General features: G+C 47.7%; 1 protein-coding gene across 2 annotated transcripts in view; it reads left to right on the top strand.

Moving 5' to 3' along the window:
- LOC126529843 (cell adhesion molecule Dscam1-like) overlaps window positions 1-21,285 on the top strand; it is a 1,068,543-nt gene that overhangs the window by 581,603 nt on the left and 465,655 nt on the right. For both annotated transcript variants that reach the window (XM_055070116.2, XM_055070117.2), the window contains exons 30-32: window positions 8,917-9,015; window positions 17,949-18,137; window positions 20,195-20,391. In XM_055070116.2, coding sequence (XP_054926091.1) covers window positions 8,917-9,015; window positions 17,949-18,137; window positions 20,195-20,391 — 485 coding nt within the window. The remainder of the gene's footprint in view (window positions 1-8,916; window positions 9,016-17,948; window positions 18,138-20,194; window positions 20,392-21,285) is intronic.

Consider the following 21,285-nt stretch of genomic DNA (forward strand, 5'->3'; position numbering starts at 1 on the left):
GCGGCAGGCTCTCACAGCAGCTATCGCTTTCAAACGATGTCATTGCAAAGCACACGTCTTCCTCGTCTCTTACAGCATCTCCTGTGATGGCCTTCCAAATGCTTTCGGAAACGCCACCACTATAGAACTGTACCACCGTGCAGCTTGCACAAATTACAATTTTAGGTGCAGCACAGTAGCAGTGTTATCCCGTGTGGTTACGTTCATCGCAAGTTTTATCCGAACAATTAACTTATAACGCGAAAGTGGACGAAACGCCAGCGTCATAAGAAATAATGGCAGGCGCGACACGACTTATGTCACTCATTTGACAATATTTTGAATGTATTCTAGAAGAACATTTTATAGATCAGAAAAGAACCATTGCTGAGTCTAAAACAGGCCTTCTAAACCGTGACTTAAGATCGGTAAGCCAGAAAGTAAACAAAAGCTGAAAACAAGTGGCGACGCCAACTTAACTTTCCTTCACCAGTTACAGGTAACGTTATGAATTTGGACCGAACCTACTCGTGGCTCTACTGAAGTGCTTGGGAATAAAGGCAAAACTGCTTCAAAAGACAACAAAGGATATCTCTGGCAACGTTTGCATACTTGACAACTGTGGTGAAGAGGAAGACGAAGAAGGCGCTCTCGTGCCGGCTGTGCGCGCGATCACCGTTCGCCTACTGCCAGTGCGACTAGACTGTGCCTAGTGCCTTATAATAAATCATCTTCTTACATTTGGTGGAAGGTGCTGCACTCCCCGACCTCACCCTGGAGCTTCGCAGCCGAACTTTAACATCTGCTCCAGCCGCTACTATGAACGACGCTCCCAACAATCCGCTTGGCGCATCTGCCGCTCCTGTCATGTGTGGCGCCGTGCAACGGCAGCGGGACCCTCCTGTTTTTAGCGGATCAGGTGAGACTGACGTAGAAGATTGGCTCTCTACCTACGAGCGCGTCAGTGAACACAACAAGTGGGATGACCCGACGAAGCTCCGTAGCGTCATCTTCTATCTTGCTGACGTTGCGAACCTCTGGTTCCACAATCACGAACGGGAACTGCAAACCTGGTCCGCTTTCAAAACTGCATTCGCGGAAGTCTTCGGTCGCCCAGCCTTGCGAAAACTCCGTGCTGAACAGCGCCTCCGCCAGCGCGCTCAACAGCCCGGCGAGACTTATACTAGTTACATAGAGGATGTCGTTGATATTTGCGCCCGTGTCGATTCCACCATGACTGAAGAGGACAAGGTGAAGCACATCCTCAAGGGCATCGAGGACGACGCATTTCAAATGCTCCTGGCGCGGAACCCTACTTCTGTTGCAGCTGTCGTCACTCTTTGCCAGAGCTTCGATGAGCTGCGTCGACAAAGGGTTCTTGCGCGCAGCGCTCTCGCACCTGGCGACTCTCTCGCGGGCCTCACGCTTCGCTCAAACACCACGCCAGCAGCATCGCTCTCTGTTGAGATTAAGGATTTCATTCGTGAGGAGGTGGCGTGCCAATTGTCTATGCTGCCTCTCAACGATGGACCTCCCCAGCCTGACACATCTCTGGCTGCTCCCATTAGGCGGGCCATTCGCGAGGAACTTGCTGGGTCTTTACCTTTCGCCCAACCCTGCCCTCCCGTGGCTGCACCTCTGACCTATGCAGAAGTCGCCGCGCGACCTGCGCCGCCGACGTTCTCGTTTCCGGCGCCAATGCGACTTCAAGCTGCACCTCCTCCCGCGTCGCCTCCCATTCCATCTCGACGCCCAGTTCAAACCCCTTGGCGCACACGCGACAACGGACCCATATGCTTCGCTTGCGGTGTCGCCGGCCACGTTGCGCGCTTCTGCCATCGTCGCATGCCATCTGCTAACGCTACTGTCGCACCGCCTGGATATGCCTATTCCCACGATACTACCGGGCATGCGATGCTTCCCGACCACGAGTTTTCGCCGCCTCCTCGACGCCCTGTCGGCACCCATCGTTCGCCATCACCACGTCGTCGCTCACTTTCCCCCTTAGGTCGCCGCCAGTCACCTAGCGAGGGAAACTAGTTACTGCAGTTCCGCAGGCACGAACTGCAAGCTACAAGGCCTGCACAGGCCTTGCACAGTCGCCACGCAATTTATTGGACGTTTTGGTCGAAGGAACCGCCGCAATTGCGCTTATTGATACTGGGGCTGCAGTTTCTGTTATCGACGAAAAGCTTTGTCGCAGCCTCCATAAGGTCACAACGCCGTTAGCTGGTATGCTTCTAAGCACCGCGACTGCGCAGCATATAGCCCCGCTTGCTCAATGTACTGCAAGGGTGGTCATCGACGGCATTGTCTATGTTGTTGAATTTCTCGTGTTGTCATCATGTTCACATGACATTATTCTCGGCTGGGACTTCTTGTCTCACCATCGTGCCATCATTGACTGTGCCCGGGCCGAAGTGGCGCTCTTCCCGCTTGCCGATGCTCCGCTGCCTGACCCCTCTGAAGAAAAAGCCCCCAAGCTCACTATTGTGTCCGATACGGACATACCACCCGACATGTGTGTGCTTGTGCACGTCTCTTGCTCTACCGCGCCAGACGCTACAGTACTTTTTACACCGTCACCGATTTTTCTACGTCGCAAGGCCCTACCTCTCCCATTTGCCGTCCTCACCACTGTGTCTGGATTATCCTCAATGCTTGTGTGTAACCCGTCTCACTACCACGTGACGTTACTGCGCGACGAATCACTCGGTCGTCTTCAGCCCCTTGCCCCGCTTCACATTCTCGATGTTTCCGACGACACGGCCTGTTATGAACTCGACGCCCTCACTTCTCCCGTGCCGTGCACATCATCATCATCATTGTCGTCGTCGTCGTCAGACGTTCTTGAATCTGTCGTAGACGCCGATTTGCCGCCTCCATATCGCCAGCAAGTCCTCGCGCTTCTTCAGAATTTTCGCTCGTCGTTTGACTGTGACCAACTATCTCTGGGGCGTACGGCAACCGTCACTCACAGCGTACACACTGGTTCCCATCCTCCTTTACGCCAGCGACCATACCGCGTGTTGACAGCCGAGCGACAGATCATTAACGAGCAGGTCGACGACATGCTGCACCGTGGCGTCATTCGCCCTTCCCACAGTCCTTGGGCGTCTCCTGTAGTATTAGTACGCAAGAAGGACGGGTCAATACGCTTCTGTGTGGATTACCGTCGACTCAATAAGATCACTCGTAAAGATGTCTATCCGCTGCCTCGGATAGATGACACCCTCGACTCCTTGCAAGGCGCGGAGTACTTCTCATCTTTGGATCTTCGCTCCGGCTATTGGCAAGTGCCGATGGCAGATGATGACTCTGAGAAGACAGCTTTCATCACTCCCGATGGCTTGTACGAATTTACCGTAATGCCATTCGGGCTCTGCAACGCGCCCGCTACTTTCGAACGTATGATGGACACCATCCTTCGCAACTACAAGTAGAAAACATGTCTGTGCTACCTTGATGATATCGTGGTGTTTTCGCCAGATTTCCCGACGCACCTCGTTCGCTTGCGTGAGATACTGACCTGCCTTACCTCTGCTGGCCTCCAACTTAACATCAAAAAGTGCCGCTTTGCTGCTCGAAAGTTAATAATATTGGGTCACGTTGTATCGAAGGACGGTGTGCTTCCTGACCCAGCCAAGCTTCGCGCGGTAGCAGAGTTTCCGACGCCCACTACTCTTAAGGCGCTCCGCAGCATTATAGGGCTCTGCTCTTACTTTCGGCGTTTTGTGCGCAATTTTGCGACTATCATCGCACCACTGACCAATTTGCTTACCGCTACCAACGGCATCTCCGCGTGGTCAACTTCCTGTGGCGAAGCCTTCCAGCAACTACGTCGCCTACTTACTTCGCGACCGATTCTTCGACACTACGATCCCACAGCGCCTACAGAGGTACATACGGACGCCAGCGGTATCGGACTTGGTGCAGTCCTCGCACAACGGAAAGACGGCTATGACGAGTACGTCGTCGCATATGCGAGCCGCACATTAAAGAAGGCAGAAGCCAACTACTCAGTAACAGAAAAGGAGTGCTTGGCCATTATTTGGGCGCTCGTCAAATTTCGTCCATACCTATATGGTCGCCCTTTTGACATTGTCACCGACCACCATTCACTTTGCTGGCTGTCCTCGTTGAAGGATCCGTCAGGTTGCCTAGGCCGATGGGCACTCCGCTTACAAGAATATGATATCCGCGTTGTCTACCGATCGGGCAGAAAGCACTCTGACGCCGATGCGCTTTCCCGATCGCCGCTACCTTGTGATGTGGCTTCAATGTCTCCGCTCTTCACATCCATGTCAGCCTTCAACGTCGCTGATATGCCGGACGAGCAGCGTAAGGATCCCCTGCTTTCAACTATGCTGAATTTCCTCCACGGCCCATCCGCCACACCCTCTTCTCGAACACTTCGTCGCCAAGCCGCTCACTTTACTGTCCGCGACAACGTTCTTTACCGCAGAAATTATTTGCCTGATGGTCGCAAATGGCTCCTGGTGATACCACGACACATGCGTTCTGACATATGCGCTTATTTTCATGCTGCTCCTCATAATGGTCACGCCGGTGTTCTGAAAACGTATACTCGGCTAAGGCAGCGTTTCTACTGGCACGGCATGTATCACTTCGTGCGCCAGTACGTGCGCGCTTGCACGGCGTGCCAACGGCGTAAAATTCCACAGCGCCCTCCTGGTGAGCTACAGCCGCTGCCCTGCCCGGCTCGGCCCTTCGATCGCGTCGGCATAGACCTATGTTGGCCACTTCCCTGCAGCTCCTCGGGTAACCGATGGATAATTGTAGGTGTCGACCACTTGACGCGCTACGCCGAGACTGCCGCACTCCCGGCGGCCTCTGCGCGCGAAGTTGCGTTCTTCATCTTGCGGAACTTCGTTCTTCGACATGGCGCACCACGCGAACTGCTCAGCGGCAGGGGACGTGTCTTCTTGTCCGAAGTCATCCAAGCCCTTCTCGCAGCATGCAGCATCGTTCACCGCAAGTCCTACCCTACCACCCGCAAACGAACGGCTTGACAGAGAGGTTCAACCGCACACTCGGTGACATGTTGACTATGTACGTCGCCTCGGATCACAGTAACTGGGACACTGTTTTGCCGTTCGTCACGTATGCCTATAATACGGCCACACAAGCTACCACTGGCTTTTCGCCCTTTTTATCTGCTGTAAGGACGAGAGCCCTCGTGTACTATGGAAACAATGCTCCCATACCGACCCGACGCTTCCGAATGCACGCCTGTGTCTGAAGCCGCCAAATACGCCGAGGACTGTAGGCAGCTCGCGCGAACCCTTACGACCGCTGCTCAAGGTCGTCAAAAGCTGCGGCGTGACAGTGGAGCGCTTACACCAGTTTTCCCGACTGGTTCCCTTGTTTGGTTGTGGGTCCCACCTCACAGCCCTGGCCTTTCGAACAAACTCCTTGCACGCTATGATGGCCCCTACCGCGTCATAGACCGTACTTCCGCTGTCACCTATGTTGTAGAACCTGTGACACCTTCACCCGACCATAGGCAACGCGGGCGTGACACGGTTCATGTCAACCGACTTAAACCGTACTATGACCCCCTCATCCTACCTACGCCGTAAGTCGCCAGGATGGCTCCTCTTCTCTCCCGGGGGCCATTGTGGTGAAGAGGAAGACGAAGAAGGCGCTCTCGTGTCGGCTGTGCGCGCGATCAGCGTTCGCCTACTGCCAGTGCGACTAGACTGTGCCTAGTGCCTTATAATAAATCATCTTCTTACACTACTAATATTTCTCTCTGATATTTAGCCGCGAAATAAAGAGACGTTTTCCCATAGTTTGAAACATCACTTACAGCGCATTAAAGGATAAGGCGCTGTAAGTGATGTTTGAAACAATGGAATACCAACTAGCCGGTACCCAAACCTTGCCTCATTTTTCCCATAATTTCATCTGCTGGTACTGAAGCGTCTTTGAAACGAAGCTTTCTTTGCCTACTTTACCGCGTTTCGCGTCACTGCCTGGTTGCTGCTGGGTCTGGTGCTGTCTCGGCGGATATTATTCTGGAGATGTATGCAAATATTATACGTGCTGCGAACGAAAGTACCAACGAATGGGCTGATAGAACGTTTGTATGCTAACAAAGTACGCACACCACTTCTCGGGCAAAAAAAAAAAAATCACTTCTTACGTAAAACTTGGACATATATATCGACTCAAGACAACTTTAAAGCAAACCGCTTTGTTAATAGAATGGTGAATTATATTTAACAGATTTTTATTACAATCTTGCATTGATTTAAAAACTCACAATTCGTCAGTGGGTGTGTGCCCGTTGATGAGCAATCATCCAAAATGGGCATGGCCCATTACGATTCGTACATAAAAGCCGAAGTTGCAATGTTAGTTCACAGGTATCTCTAAAGTACGCCGGTCTGTTACTCGAATATTGACTTATTTGACCGATTATTTGATTTCTTTTAGTTTGGTTGATTTAGTCATTCGGTATTTGCATGGGGGAGTTTCATTCATTGCCAGTCCACCAGAATGGCTATGTCCCACTATGGCGCAAGAGCTACAGATTCCCAGAATGTTGCATCATACTTGTCGTGCTTGTGTTTACGCCTGTCATCGCCATTATTCCCTCCACAAGCAGCATACATTGTCTTCGTCCTTGTGACATCGCGGCGCGTACGTCTCGCATTGTGAATCCACCTGCTTGGAAGTTTGTATTTCGGCATCACTTGTGAGCCGAGGTAGTGCCTAAACATAGAAATAGCATGACAATTAACTTGTGACCTCTGTGATGAGTAAACAAAAACATTTCATTAGCACACACGTCACATAACATAAACGTAAACAGAATTGTATGCTTCGCATCACTTGACTTGCGCTTGACTTGCATATTTTTTGCCAAGAACAGCCCATTGAGTTAACAATAAACAGCCTGCGAGTTGGCTAAAATGGAAGACCAATTGAGCTGACATTTGGATTAAAATAGTTTGGGTATAGGGCACCAGTTGTTAGCAAATGTTTCTATTCCCTTAATCTTTACCCTTCTTACTTTCGGATAGCATTTTGTCGTGCCACTTGAAATCCTACATTATCAGTATCATTTGAAGAATTTCTTATATTTAGTGTACCGTCAAACAAACATCTAAGAACTCTTGTGGAAGCTAGAGAAATCTTTTCCCTGAGTTAGCTATTGTGAGTACCTCACTAGTTGCGCGGAGGTGAAGACTTCGAATTGCAGATTGCTGCCAAAATCACAAATTCTTCTTACACCACTGGATCAATATCTGCGTATCAGCGATCAGATACTAAAAAGAAATTTTAGTGCGATAAACATAGCGATCTTCTATCAGAAAGAACTATGGAAGCAATTTAGAAAAAGAATCAACTTTAATAACGCTAAGATGTGCTGCACCATAAGACTATGTGACACCCCTGCTGCGATAGGACTTCGCGCATCCTCTCATTTCCTTTGCCTTCATCTGTCGTTCGCAATCTCTTACGGGCGTTCACGTTTATACGCGTGCTCGAGCCACATTTCCGCCATGGATTTCTCCGCGTTCGTGCGGTCCTACTGGTGCGTGCGATGGCGCTTCCATGGCTCGCGCGCGGAGGATCAGTGTGTCTGCAATAGACGCGGAGTACGTTTGGCTGCAAAAAACAATGAGTGTCGGGCCCACGTGCGCTATAAGCACACTAACGTTCCTGTTGAACTTCACTGTGTGTGCACTGGTCTGAGCCGAACGGACAGTAACGTCAATTAAGCTAACGTTATCTATTCTGGCATTGGGCCCAGAGTGTTGCCGATGATTTCACATCGGTCTCATCTCCAGATCCATCAGTCTGGGACGTCTGTAACGCCCCCCACTGCGCTCCTGATCTGCCAGCGTTGTGAGACGCCTGGTAGATGCCGAGACGCTGTTCCTTCGACCCAGAAGCATTGCCTTGCGTACCACGTTACGTCAACATGTCATACCCGCGCATAGTTAGAACACCGTCTCAGGAGCCGAAGCATAACGGTAAACCTTGCTATCTTTGTCAATGATTCTCCCTTCAGGAGAAACTGCTAATTTTTGTTGCGAAAGCAATTATATGGACACTCCAGGCGCAGTTTCGCCGTCGTCGTCGCCGTGACATTCGGTATAAAGTTTAAATGCGATGACACCGTCGACGCCCATCATAGGCTGCATGTGCGAGTGACGATCGCGGCTCCATCTGGCGCGCGCGAAGGAAGAAAGCGGAGAGCGAATGCGTCGCTTTCCGTCGCGCGATAGGACGTGGAGTGATGGGAGGGAGGGAGGGGGGCGGCGTTCTGCTGTGGGAGCAACTGAGCATTTCGCAACCGGTAGCAAGGGGAACTGACGATCGCGATCTCGCGCCCCATACATAAAGGGAAGTGGGGAGGCAGCGCGGGAGAGAGGGGGTCGGCTTCGACTCCGCCAACAAGCGCCTACTTTGCACGGCCGCGCGCGCCGTATGTTGAAAAGAATCTGCAGACGGCTCATACGTTTGTGCGCGCTGCGTTGTCGCCGCTCTTGTGCCAAAACGATATAACGCAAAAAGCTCAATTCGCTCGCTACTGCTGGCGCGCTCGCTCAGACGATCTTTTTCACAGCGAATGTACGCGCTCATCGAGTGTGATGTGTTCATGTTTGCTTGTGCGCGCTAACGCCATTCTTGTCAATTCAGATAGTAAGTGAATGTTTCTATGTTTATACGGCCGATAAATCTACTATCCTTACATGGTATAGCTGTCTACTAATTTGCTATAGCAATCGATTCTTCGTCTTTTGGGTGAAACTGAGAAATTTTTTACCATGTACAGCGTAAACCAGCTGGCCCAATATTCACTTGAACTCGAGTGCGATGGGGCCGCTATTCTGCATTTCGTACTTTCGCGTGGGTCCTGACGCCTGAGCTGGATCTTTTTCGTACTTGTCTTCGCAGCTCACCTGGAAGGATTTGTGCTCAAGGTGGTTAGCCAGACCGCCACTTCTCTACAGTTGACGGCTAGCGGCTCTGCTGTCGATGATCAAGTTGTCCAGGGTAAGTGTGCTAGCCCGCTTCTCTTCTTACTTTATTGCGGTCTACCACAAATTTAGCGCCTTCGGTCATTATCTTGACTCCTCCGGTGGTCCTTTCGTTTGGCGCTATACAACCCTCTGTATTAGACAAAAGAACGTTTCTGAGGCCACTATTGCATTTTCTGAGGGAGACAAGCGACATTGCGTGCTAAATTCTCGTCCTAATCCTCTTTCAACATTACCTAAATGTAAATGTCAGCATTCGCTTAACTGCAGAAAATTCAGTTGTCATACAATAAAACTTGATCTAACGAAACCCGATTTTACGAAATTTTCTATCTAACGAAGAAATTTTTGTTCCCCGGCAAGTACCCATAGGGTTCAATGTTATCTACCCGAAATAACGAAGCTAGCTTGCATTAAATCCGATTAGCGAAGCTTTTCCACATATAAATGAATAAACAAAAGCTGTGAATTCTTGCTAATTATGACGCAGGCGTGTTTATCTTCGAACGTGCACTCTAACGCTATCGAGTTAAAGTCACGGCCCTAGCTTTATTTTGACGAGGCTGAACGCCACGCCCGTGCACGGAACGGACTGAGCAGTCGCCAGCGTTCTCACATACCGTAACATTGCGCTGGGGGCGGTGGTGGTTGGGCTGCCCTCGCCGACTTTTTTTTGCACGTGAAGGCATAGGTTAGCGGCAAATACAACGCCGCGGTACGTTTTGGGTGTCGCGACGTTATAATTTTAGGTTTTCGAAGGACCTAAATGTCTCTTACGCGATTTTTCCGAGCTTTTGATTTAACGGAATAACTCCAGTGTGGTCATAACTTCGTTAAATCGAGTTTCAACTGTATCTGCAAAAAACAAACTCGTTTAACCTCTTACCTTATAGCGAGAGAAAAGTGAAAAAGAATGGAAATGCAGGGAGCTAAACCAGTAAGATGTGTTGTTTGCTACCCTGCACGGGAAAAGTGAATGAGTAATTAAAAGAAGAACAGACTTGAAACGTCACATCTAGACACTACGCCTACTAGGCTGCGAGCGAAATATGTCTCTTCGCTTTCACTAACCGCATAGTGAATTATATTTAATACATATGTTCACTTGGAATATGTTACCTTGCGAAGAAATCTTTAGCGACTGCAGCACTGGAAATAAAACTTGAGATATTTTCTTTGAAATATGCACAGCGGCAGCTGGTCATACAATCTGCAGCAATCTTGTAAATAAAGATATTATTTTCGCAATTTATACGCTAGTTTATAGCACGGGCTGGTGGGCGAGTAGGTTATGCATGATTACAAAGAAGGCGCCAAATAAAACAACAGATGAAGGAAGGAGACACGAGACAACCACGTAGCGCCTACGTGGTTGTCTCGTGTCTCCTTCCTTCGTCTGTTGTTTTATTTGGCGCCTTCTTTGTAATTAATTATACGCTTGAAATCACCGTGCAAAAATAACCAGGTTGTTTCTTCTTTTTTATTAGCCTACTGCTATGTTTCAAACCAGAAAATCAATCAGGTGGATCTATGAGACAACCATTTATTACTGTATCATGTACGACACAGCATCCAATGATGAGTCGTTTTGTGGAAGAGAGCATGTTCTTTTTTTACGAACAGAACAAAATTAGTCGCAATGTATAATGTTTGTACGGCCTATACTTTTCTTAGCATCGTTATTTGTGATGAATAGGCGAGAATATGAAAATACCAGCAGTGTTTACGATGAAGATAGCATGGGGATCAATTGCTTTGTTTGAAGAGCTCATAGCAACACCTGCAAATAACTCTCGGCGGAAGAGAAACAAGTTTTTTGTCTGGGCTCGCGCCAAGCACCAGAAATTTGTGCAAAGCAGAAATTGACGTTAAAGTTTGTTTATAAATGAACCGGCGCATATATATAAGCTATCAATTAGTAAATCAAGTACAACGTTATCAAAAATTTAGAGAATCTGACTAGCTGAAGAAGCGAAAAAATTCACTGCAATTTTAAGCAGTGTTTCAAAATATTTTCAATGATTATCATCTTTTATGAAGCAAGTACCCTGAAATTGAGACGTTTTTTATTGGTGTTCATAAATTATATCTCGAACTGCACGGTGTATACATATAGGATATATGATAGGCGACAACTACGCTACATAATATCGCAGCCAGGCTTTGTTTTTATAAAAAGCTTTCTTTAGGCCTATTACTCGACAAAAGGCTTTTGTAATTATTTTCTCAAGAAAATACAATTTTGTATAGCAAGGCTTAATAGGACGCTACTGGGCTAGATTGTTCATACTTGCTGGATTGGTAAGGCACATATTAGACGAGACAAAGGAAGAAGCCGCAGGAAAAGCATGAAGCCGCAATTAAATTTATTTGTCGCTGTGTCAAAGACCGCACAAAGCATTACTGGAAAGGAGCGCCTTAGTCACCTTGCAGTGCATATAAGAACAACCTAAAAGCTGCAAATACCTTTTGTTTATTCCGGTGTAACACTGTGGACTTCTCACTGACACAAGCCTTATCTTTCTTTTCATATAAAAAGCTCGCACAGAATCCTGTCACGAATCTTACCCATAATGCAGACACTAAGAAGGAAGGTGTCACAAGCACAGGGCGGACAATGTTCCGAAAAACTTGATATGGCTTTATTTTTCATGGAACGATCATGTTTTTTTTTGCCCCAGCATTCATATAATGGCCTGTTTGCTAGATATATAGCCTTCCGCGCGTAAGTATAATCCCGTACACAACGCCTATGGTCCACGTGACACAGGATCTAAAATGCTTTCTCCCGCAAGTGGACCTGTTTGGTTGCCTTGAAATAAGTGGGCATAGCCAAGCCAGCTTAAGTAGTGCTGATAAAAATTTATGGCAGAACACCTCTCATCATAAACATCGATGTTAAGGCGCTTAGCATCGAAGTAATGTGGTTACATGCCCTATTGCTTCAGCCGAAACGCGAAACGTGTGAGGTGTGTGTGCAGTCGGACTCCTGTTTTGTACATCTATCTAGACACGCTGTGCCCTCTACCACCGCCACAGTGAAGTCCGCGCATGGCGGAGTATATGTTCAGGATGGTCATCTTGATATCTATGACGCTGTCTAGATTCCGCCTAGTACCCGATATATTTGAACGGAATTTTTTTCTCATTGATGATGTTAGATACGGGCCCTTTTCCTCGCATCCTTCGAGTTCATCAGACCACATCGAATCGCCGTCGCACCTAAAGTGCGCAGAAGCGCATCTACCACGTTCCCGAGGCGCAGCACGTTCAGACAAGTTCGTGGCCCCCACCTCGTGTGCCGCACGTGGAGCTATTGTCCCGCTGCTTGACTCTTCCCGAAAGTGCAACGGGAGCCTGGCACCGTTCCAGGTAATCTGGGTCCCGAGCGAAGTTATTTTGCAGCTCTGACAGGTCGCTCGAAAACAACCCGGCTCCTCCAGGTGAGCGCTTTCAGACGGGGATGCAACACCAAGGCAACGCCGGCTGTAAGTCACCGTGAAGCCCTCGAAGCCACACCATCTGCCGATTGTGACAGCACTTGCAGACCTGGAAGCAATACCAGGGCAAGTCATCCCTCGGACAGTGAAGCCCACGGAGCGACCCACTGAGCCGAACGTGACTGCACTCTCACGGGCGCCTACCATTGGAAGAAAACGACAACACCTGAGCGGCCTCGTCGACTGGCCAAAAATCACGTGACCCCGAGACACCTAAGGGGTTAAAAGCCAGAGACAGGGAGCAGAGAAGAGCATTCCTTTATTCATTCATCTCGTTCGGGCTTCTTGCCACGGGCCGCAGCTTCCGACTTGCTGCCGGCCATCAATGACTTCAGTACTGTTAATTGCTTTGTATTCTTGCTGTAAATAGTCCTCCAGTTTTCATCTCAAAATCCTCCTCAATGTCGACCAACTCCCGCACTCAACAGCAAGATACAATAACTGGCGGACAGCGGTGGGATTGTCCTCCAGATCCAACAATGAGAAGCGCGGAGCGGCTCATACCCAGTGACGTGGTTCAGTGAACCAAGTCGGCATCAGAGAGGTGCACTGTAGAGCGGTACATACGCAGCAGCTCTTTCTGGTGTCAGAGGTGCTCAAGTAATGGGGTACATACGCAGTGGAACATATCCAATGGCACAAATTAGCGTGAAGGACGTTTATCGAAGAGTGGCACAAACCTAGTGACATGTACCCAGCGACTCAGGTTTGCATGAAACAGGTTAGTACAAGAATGGCACATAACTTCGGTCACATACCTTGTGACCCTAGTTATGTTGGTCCAAAAGTTACTTTCATATATGGTCCTCTCCAGACCATGCTCCGCCCACTAGGACATGTATTACACAGTGACCCAAGTTGAAGGAAAAAAGGTTAAAGACATACATAGAAACATATATAGATACTGGAAAATGTTTGAGATATCCTCTCCGATGAGTTACTCGGCGGTAAAGGTCCCCAAGTGGTCAAGATTGATGTGGTGTCCTCCACTACAGCGTGTCTCCTAATCAACTTGTGGTTTTGTCATGCAAAACCTCAGAATTCAATCAATGAGATACTCGGAAGCAGCTGCCAACCTAGAACAGTGGCAATAGGCTTAATTAAGGCGCGCAATCTGGTTGCTAAAACTGGCTAGCAGGAAATGAGCACAACACTTCACTAGCACCGATTAGAGGCACAGATAACCTATATCTCGTCTGACCATCTTACTATGCGTTGTGCCGAAATATAAATGTTCCTTGGGGAGTACACCCACGTATGTGTGTTCACTAAAATGAATATAAACAGCTAATAAATGTAAACAATCATTCTTAGGAAGTTCATGAGGAAAAGCTGAAGCCCTCCCATATTGTATAAACGTAGCTAATTATTATTGCACTGCAGTAGCGCACGTTCGAGATGTATTAGTACTTAAATCAAAGAAAAATAGTTTGCATGTAAAAAGGTCATGTCTAAGACTTTTTCGTTGTCAGGAAAGTTTAATTATGCCTGAGTAGGTGACAAAAATATTACAAAGAACACGTGCAACTCATAAACTGATGCAAGTTAACTTTCACTGATTGTGCAGCTCGTTGTCGAAATAAAGATTAGCTCAACAACGATAAAACACCAGTGAAATCATAAATTTATCTCATTTGATTCCGAAAGCATATTCATAGGCATCAGCACCACGTTCTTCAATAGAGGAAAGAGCAAATAAAAGAATAGAATTTTACACTGAATAAAACAAATCTTGGACTTCAAAGATAAGGCATATTGGCCGGAATAGAAATTTCCTAGAACTGCTGCAACATCACTCCAATTTCGCATGGCAAAACGGTCATCCCATACAACTGTGTTCAACTGTTTCAGTAAAGGCACGGCTAACTTGTGGCTGTCATGTACCTCTCTCGCTGGCAGTACTTGTAAAAGGCATTTTCAACTTATGCATCTTGTCGTTGATAAAATTGACAGGGAAGAAGGTTTACTGTCGTGCACGAACGTAAGACAGTTATAAAAGCTCCTCCAAGGTCGAGAAAATTGCCTGAGTGCTTACCTTGGCCAGATGACTCTCACAGAAACAAAGTTGATGGCAAGTGTCTGAGCAGGTTTTTGGCCGAAGGCATCTTATGGCACAACCGCAAAGCAGCCGTCATTGTCTACTTAGAAGAGCCGAAGACTATTTTCGTTGCAAGATTGGATGACGTCCCCCATTGAACCCTTTGTCCGAAGACGGCAGCGATGTCTCACAGCCTTTAATACACTGTCTAATCCATCCAAAAGGCACCATTAACCGTCTTCGTTTTCAGCCTATAGTCGAGAACTATAGTCGGCCACAACTTTAGAAGATGGGAGAGATCCCGCCCTGATGACCGAAGCGCGGCAGCCGATTGTCTCCGCGATTAAAAAAATAGCCTAGCTAAAATGTTTTGCTTCTAAAACGCGTAATTCTCGGTATAAATAAGACCTTTGTATCTTGAAGCCTGATCTGGTAGAGCTCTCGTGATTGGAATGCTGCAGCACATGCCGGATTGCTACAGAAAAATAACCTCGTGACTTCTACAACGCTGCGCTTCGTCGGCTTTTTAGCTTCGTTGCAAGGGACAAAAGTAGAAAGAGCAGCTCTACATGGCTCTTGCGCTGGTTTACGTGTACACGAAACATTACTACTATTTTTCCGAGCTTAGAATGATTCAGTTGCTATTTGAGAAGTACTAAAAGCGCAATGCATTTATCGAAATAATTACAAACCTTGGGCCAGAATACGATCGAGGCAGGAAAGGTACAAAAATGCTTCAATCATCGTTTAAATAAATACTCCTGCTTTTAAATAGCCTAAGATTTGTATTTCCTTCATTTAGTGTTTTCAGAAAGTTATTTTCAAGAGTGCGATAGGCTTTTTTATCGTTCCCTTTCCAGTTTTTCTTATTTTGACGCTTACAATCTCGCTGGTTGGTGCACGGCGTTCCGTGCGACTTTTTCGTCATGTAGCCCAGCGAGGTGACGTCGGAACACCATCCTTTGTTGCCGAACGAGCGTTGTGTCGCCTCAATCTCCACACCACCAAGGAACCTTGGCGTGAAGAACAACAGTGGCTACATCCTGAACTGCTATTCACGCAACATGGTCTTCCACTGGTACACGTATTGACGCAACAGGAAGCCTGAACGAAGCGTGGAGGACACGAGCAAGCTTGTCACCGAGGTGCTCGGTGTCAGCGAAAGCACAGTGTTCGGCATGTGGAGGGAGCTCAAAGCTTCGCATTTTCAAGGTGGCACGAGGCTTTCGGGAAAGCGCCCACGAAATGTGGAGAAGAGAAGACGCAGCACGAAATATGACAGCTTCGCGTTGTGCGTGCTGAGGTCATGTGCGCACAAAATCTTTCCCCGCAACGAGATACCGGCGGTCGCGAATATAACTAACGAGTTCTCGAAGCGTACGGGTATCCTATCACTAAAGCGGTATGCGGTAGAAGCGATTCTTAGGCAAAAAGCACCAGAAAGAGGGTATTAAAAAAGAGAAACTGCAGGTCATGCCCTATATTCATCGAGTTTCGCACAACATCAAAAAAGTATATAGCAAGCTGCTTCGGGGTCAAGGTCGTTGTTTCGGTTCGATAGAAGCTCAATCGAGTGTGCCCCACGGTGACAGGCAAGAGAAATGGTCGGCCACAGTGTTCAACCATCTCTGCCTCTTTGATGATGCTGTAAAAATCGCTCATGGTAATTTTGGTGATCGCTTGTCCCAATCTTGGATACACTGTTACCCACGTTTTTATGTTTACCAGCACATGTGAGAGTGACAATGCGGACACGTGCACAGGGTTCCGAATGAAATGTGTGTATGTTGCTTGCTTTCCAAAGATAAAGAGTTGGCAGTCTGCGCTCCTGGGGTGATGTGTGTTTCTTTCTTCTGCCCTCGTTTATTCGTGCAGTTATAAGAAACGTCAAAAAACAGTACAAGAATACACAGCTCACACGAATACTGCGGCTCACAGTCGGTACCAGACTTTGGCAAACTTTCATCGTCGTAACTTCACTTTGGGGCAAAACAAAACACCGCGCAACAAACACGCGAAATGTTTGTTTCCGAGGGTGTGCCGCCGCGGGACCCTGCAGACGAAGCGTAGCGCATCGTCACTGATGATCGCTGCAATCTTTCTTCGCCGCATCAAAGCTCAACAGAAACGCACATGACACAAATGGTGCATCGTAAGCTCACAATCATATTTCCGGCATGATAACACGAATAGTCCGGGAATTCACTCTGACAAGGGACACACAGCTGACCCGACTCGGCCCAGTTCGCAGCGCCAGCGGTCATCTTTCCACCTTTGAGGAGCGAATGCCGCTGTTTCCTAAAGTGCCCAACTATAGAAGGTCATATTCTTTCTTAGTGTGCCATATAATTCTCGACATTTCTCTGTATAAATCACACGGCGTGTACTGAGGATATGCTGACATTATTTAGCACCGCACGTCTGTTTTAGTTTCCTAAAAGCCACAAATTTTATCAGGTAGGCAAATGGTGTAACTCTACGTTTGGATCTTAACACCTCACATGCCCTCATTTTGAAGAACTTGGAAGTATCTAAGTTCAGTTTAAACCTGTTTCCTCACTAAAAAACTGTGCCTTTCCACTCTGTGAAGAAGGATGACCAGCGAGGCGGTAAATGTGGGCTCCATCATGACGAACTGCACCTCCGCTGCGTATCGGCCCGGAATTGCGCAATCTTCGGGATCAGCCCACGTATGGGGAGCGCTTAACGCCTGCTTCACCTCCGCGTCCGCTCCGGCCGGTATTGCACTATTTCCGAGAACGGCCCACGTATGGGCAGTGCTTAACGCCTGCGTGACCTTGGCTGCCGGTCGGCCCGGCATTGCGCTATCTTCGGTTTTTTTTTTTTCCACACGCGGACATGATATAGGGGAAAGTAGCCCTTAACAGCTTCGCTGTAAAATGAATCGTAGACGGAAAGAGTGTTCTAGTCAAAAATCTTCTAAACGCGTGCCTGTAACAGTTCGGGACTATGTTAGCTCGAATTCCGAAAGAATTTTCATAAATTTGTATGCTCCGGATTTCTCGAAAGTGGTGCCATTCTTAGGATGTCTGATAATCGAGCATGGCTTCACAACTCCTCGACTTCGAATTCGGATTCCAATGTGTGCCTTAAAGTAAACAATAAAAATATATTTAGCAAATATTTATTATAGAGCTATGTTATTGAGGAAGTTTCTGTTGCTGCTGATGCGGTCACGTAACCTATCTGCAAAATGCCAGTGGCCTACATATGACGGTTTCTTTTATTCTTCATTAACAAAAACACCTGGTATAAAGGCTGCTGAACAAGGCACAATTCCTTTGTCCGTGTTTTTCTGTCCCTTTATGTCCATACATAGCACAAAAAGAGAAACGTGAACAGCCATCAACTTGGTCTTTTCACTCGTCTTGTGCGTACTTCTCTGGGCAGTGCTGGAGATTCACCTGAAGTCCGAGAGCGGAGAGTGGCAGCAGCGCTCCCTTGTGGGCCGCCACAATGACACGTACCACCTGGACGGGCTGCAGTGCGGCACTCGCTACCAGCTGTATGCAGTCGCCTTCCTGGCAAGCGGCCGCCGGGAGCAGAGTGACTTGCTCGCCACTCGCACGCTCGGCAGCCGTGAGTGGCTTAGAATGTTGCGCAACGTGCTATGCTTTTTGCTGTTAAGCAGCTGCTCAAGGGCAGCCAGGCAACTAGAGGGCGCTTTTAATTCGGGCACCCTACTCGTCCTTGAAATTACCTTGACGTATGCTTCCGGAGGAACACGTGCCTCAGGGCTGTTCACTCTATAGTAAAACAGAGCCAACCGACCTGCAGCTTTAAACAGTACAGTGTTGTGGAATCTAAAGCGAGACTCCATGATAGAGCTGAACACGCTTATAATACAAAAACAATAATACACATCCAACCCACAAATTTGAATCTTAAAACACAAGCATTATTAAAGCGCTTAAGTAAATGCCACGGAAGTGGTAATAATCTGCACAACGTTTGCACCATAACGATCACCTGCGCCTCCTAGGAAAACAGCAAGACGTGAAGATAGCCACGCCTCCATGAACCACATGAGCGCACATTATAGTGTCACCAGGATTAGGCCCCTTTGCTATAGTAATGTACTCAGTGTCGGCGCCCTGATTTGAGCGGGTGTATCCTGGTGATAGCACAACAGTGAACTGCTCTTTACCCGGCGAAAGACTGACCACGCGGATACGCCAAACCCTATCGAAGTTGGTGTAGAAAGGCCTGCTTTATTATAGTAAATGTGCTCTTTATGACATGCACTTCTTGCAATTAGGAAGTTTAGGTTTCATTTCTGTTATCACTGAGTGACTGCAGAAAACAATACCAGCAGCCAGGATACCTATAAGGGTGGCTAAAATGGGGCCGCTGTCCTCCGTTACAGCTTTTCGGCAAAACCGCAGCACTCAACTACGGTCAGAAAAGTCCCGCAGGAAAGAAAACTTTGCTTTGAAAGCGAACAATGTGGAAAAATAACGTTGTTTATTTCGCAGCGCATGAATTGCATACTCTTCTGACCTGGATTTGCGTTGTAGTGCAAAACCAGCCAAGACTCCACGTCTTAACACTAACGCAAGCAGTGCTTTTGAAATCGTCGAATCTGCGTGGCGATTCTTTTACAGCCCTTTGCAGACCTCTGTAACGAATTTACCTGTAATCAAGGCAGAGGCGCGAAAGCTTTCGCAGAGCTAATTCCCCCCGAAAAGTAATGATAACGTTGGAAGCAACGTATACGCGCCAGAATAATAAGTTACACTTCCCCTTGGGAACGCCACACTAATGCATCCACAAGGTTCAGCATGTGTCGAAGCTGCGACGATAGGGCACTTGCTCACGACTTCCATTCACTGAGAACTTCTGTGATAGCTTCGACCAGAATTTTAAAGCGATACCGTTAAGGGCCCCGCGTCGCAGAAAATCCGGCGTTGGCGTACGACGTCCAGCATCAGACGTCGTTTCAGCAAAAAGCAATTTTGAACCATCCATACCCAGCCTATCCATGTGGTGCAAGGAAATTACTGAACTAATTGAATTTCTCAAGCTAAAACTCGTAGAAAAATCGTACAGTGCGACTTACACACAACCTTCAGACATTATAGCGTCGGAAGGTAATTTGAATGTACGAGCAAGCATAATTATGTGACGCGAGCATTTAAACAAACTCCTTTTCCAGTGTTTCTACCATTCATAGACCGGCCACGGCGTCCGTCATTTGCGCGCGCCTGCGCGCGAATATGTTGGATGACGTGGAGTGGCACGCCCTGTTTCTTGCAACACTTTCTGATGGCGCTCACTTCCGCCGCATCGCGGCCCACGCACGAGGCCGCGTTTCTACCAGAAATCCCACCTTCGTTCATAGCATTCGCCGCCAGCGTTTCCCAGCAAACATTACGGTTACATATGCTGCAGTTGCCGGGAACCGTGAGAAGCAGTCAGAGGTATTTGAATGTTATCGCGTTCCACTCTTAATGGCAAGCTTAAGCATCCTTCAATCATATTGATCAATCTTGATCAAATAAACTCCTTTGGTCAAGGAGAACATGGAAAAAACCATCTTCTCCTTGACAAAAGTGGTTTCATTTATCAAGATTGGTGGAGGCTGTTGGTGTTTATTCTCTAATCTTGAACAATATGTGGTTGCGCCACTTATACAGCACCGGTTGCTCCCAACAAAGAGGACATTGTGCGAGCGCTCAACGGCTCACATGTGCAAGTCATGCCCTCGGCCTGGCGATCGGGCGGATGCCCCCTGACGCGCCTGAGCATCGAGCACCGCTTACTGCATGGCCAACAGCCGGAATGGATCGCTCGGTGGAACCACACCAGCCCTGCAGCAGGGGTTCTGCCGCAGGTACGGAGTCTGCATTTTCAGGCGCTGACCATAATCGCACTGTGAGGAATTCATTGAGGCCAAGAGTCCTTCAACCTTCCCGATAGCGTTTTATTGACGGAGACAATTGTTAATGTATTGCCACTCAGTATATATATATATATATATATATATATATATATATATAACAGTTGCCGTTGACTCAAGTGTCATCAACAATGTGTCGCTTCCTGGCACAACCTTCACCCTATTCTTTATTTTTTTTAATCTTATTCTTCCTATTACTGTTACTGTCGTGTTGCACTGCCGAGTGGTCTGGGTCGTTGACGATGTGCACCTACAAAATATAACTTTATGATTTGTGTTGCTAGCAAGAGTTGCCTTTGTCACTTGTCGTTTTTATTTCTTTAACAGCCCATTGGTTACTGTATTGGCAGAGGCAAGTCTTTTTCCCATGATGCATGACTTCTTCAAAGGCTGTGAGTTATCCACACACATTTAATTTAACTTCCTGTATAGTTCCCCTGGCCTTTTACCAAGTTTGATCTTGATGGTTCCCTCAGCGGACTAAATTCTGCGCCGTTCTTAAAACATAACTGTAACGCCCCGAAGCGCTTAAATACGTAATTTACTGCAAAAGTGGCAGTCCACCCACGCATTGTTTTTTTTCCCGCGTATTACTCCTAACCTCCCTCTTATTTTCGCCAAATACAAACCAAGTGCCTCCTATAGTTTACTGAAGAGACCAGCACAACTGACTACGTGCTTCGTGGAATAAACTACGCAGGAAACTAGCATTACGTAATATTAAATGTCGTGAGACGTAGACTTCTCTTGGTACTTTAATGAAGTGCTGATGTGCGCGACCTGGAATTACGAATCCATCTTCGCTATCAGCGCAGAAGACAGCACGCG

The sequence above is a fragment of the Dermacentor andersoni genome, chromosome 5 (assembly GCF_023375885.2).
Source record: "Dermacentor andersoni chromosome 5, qqDerAnde1_hic_scaffold, whole genome shotgun sequence".
Classification (NCBI taxonomy): Eukaryota; Metazoa; Arthropoda; class Arachnida; order Ixodida; family Ixodidae; genus Dermacentor; species Dermacentor andersoni.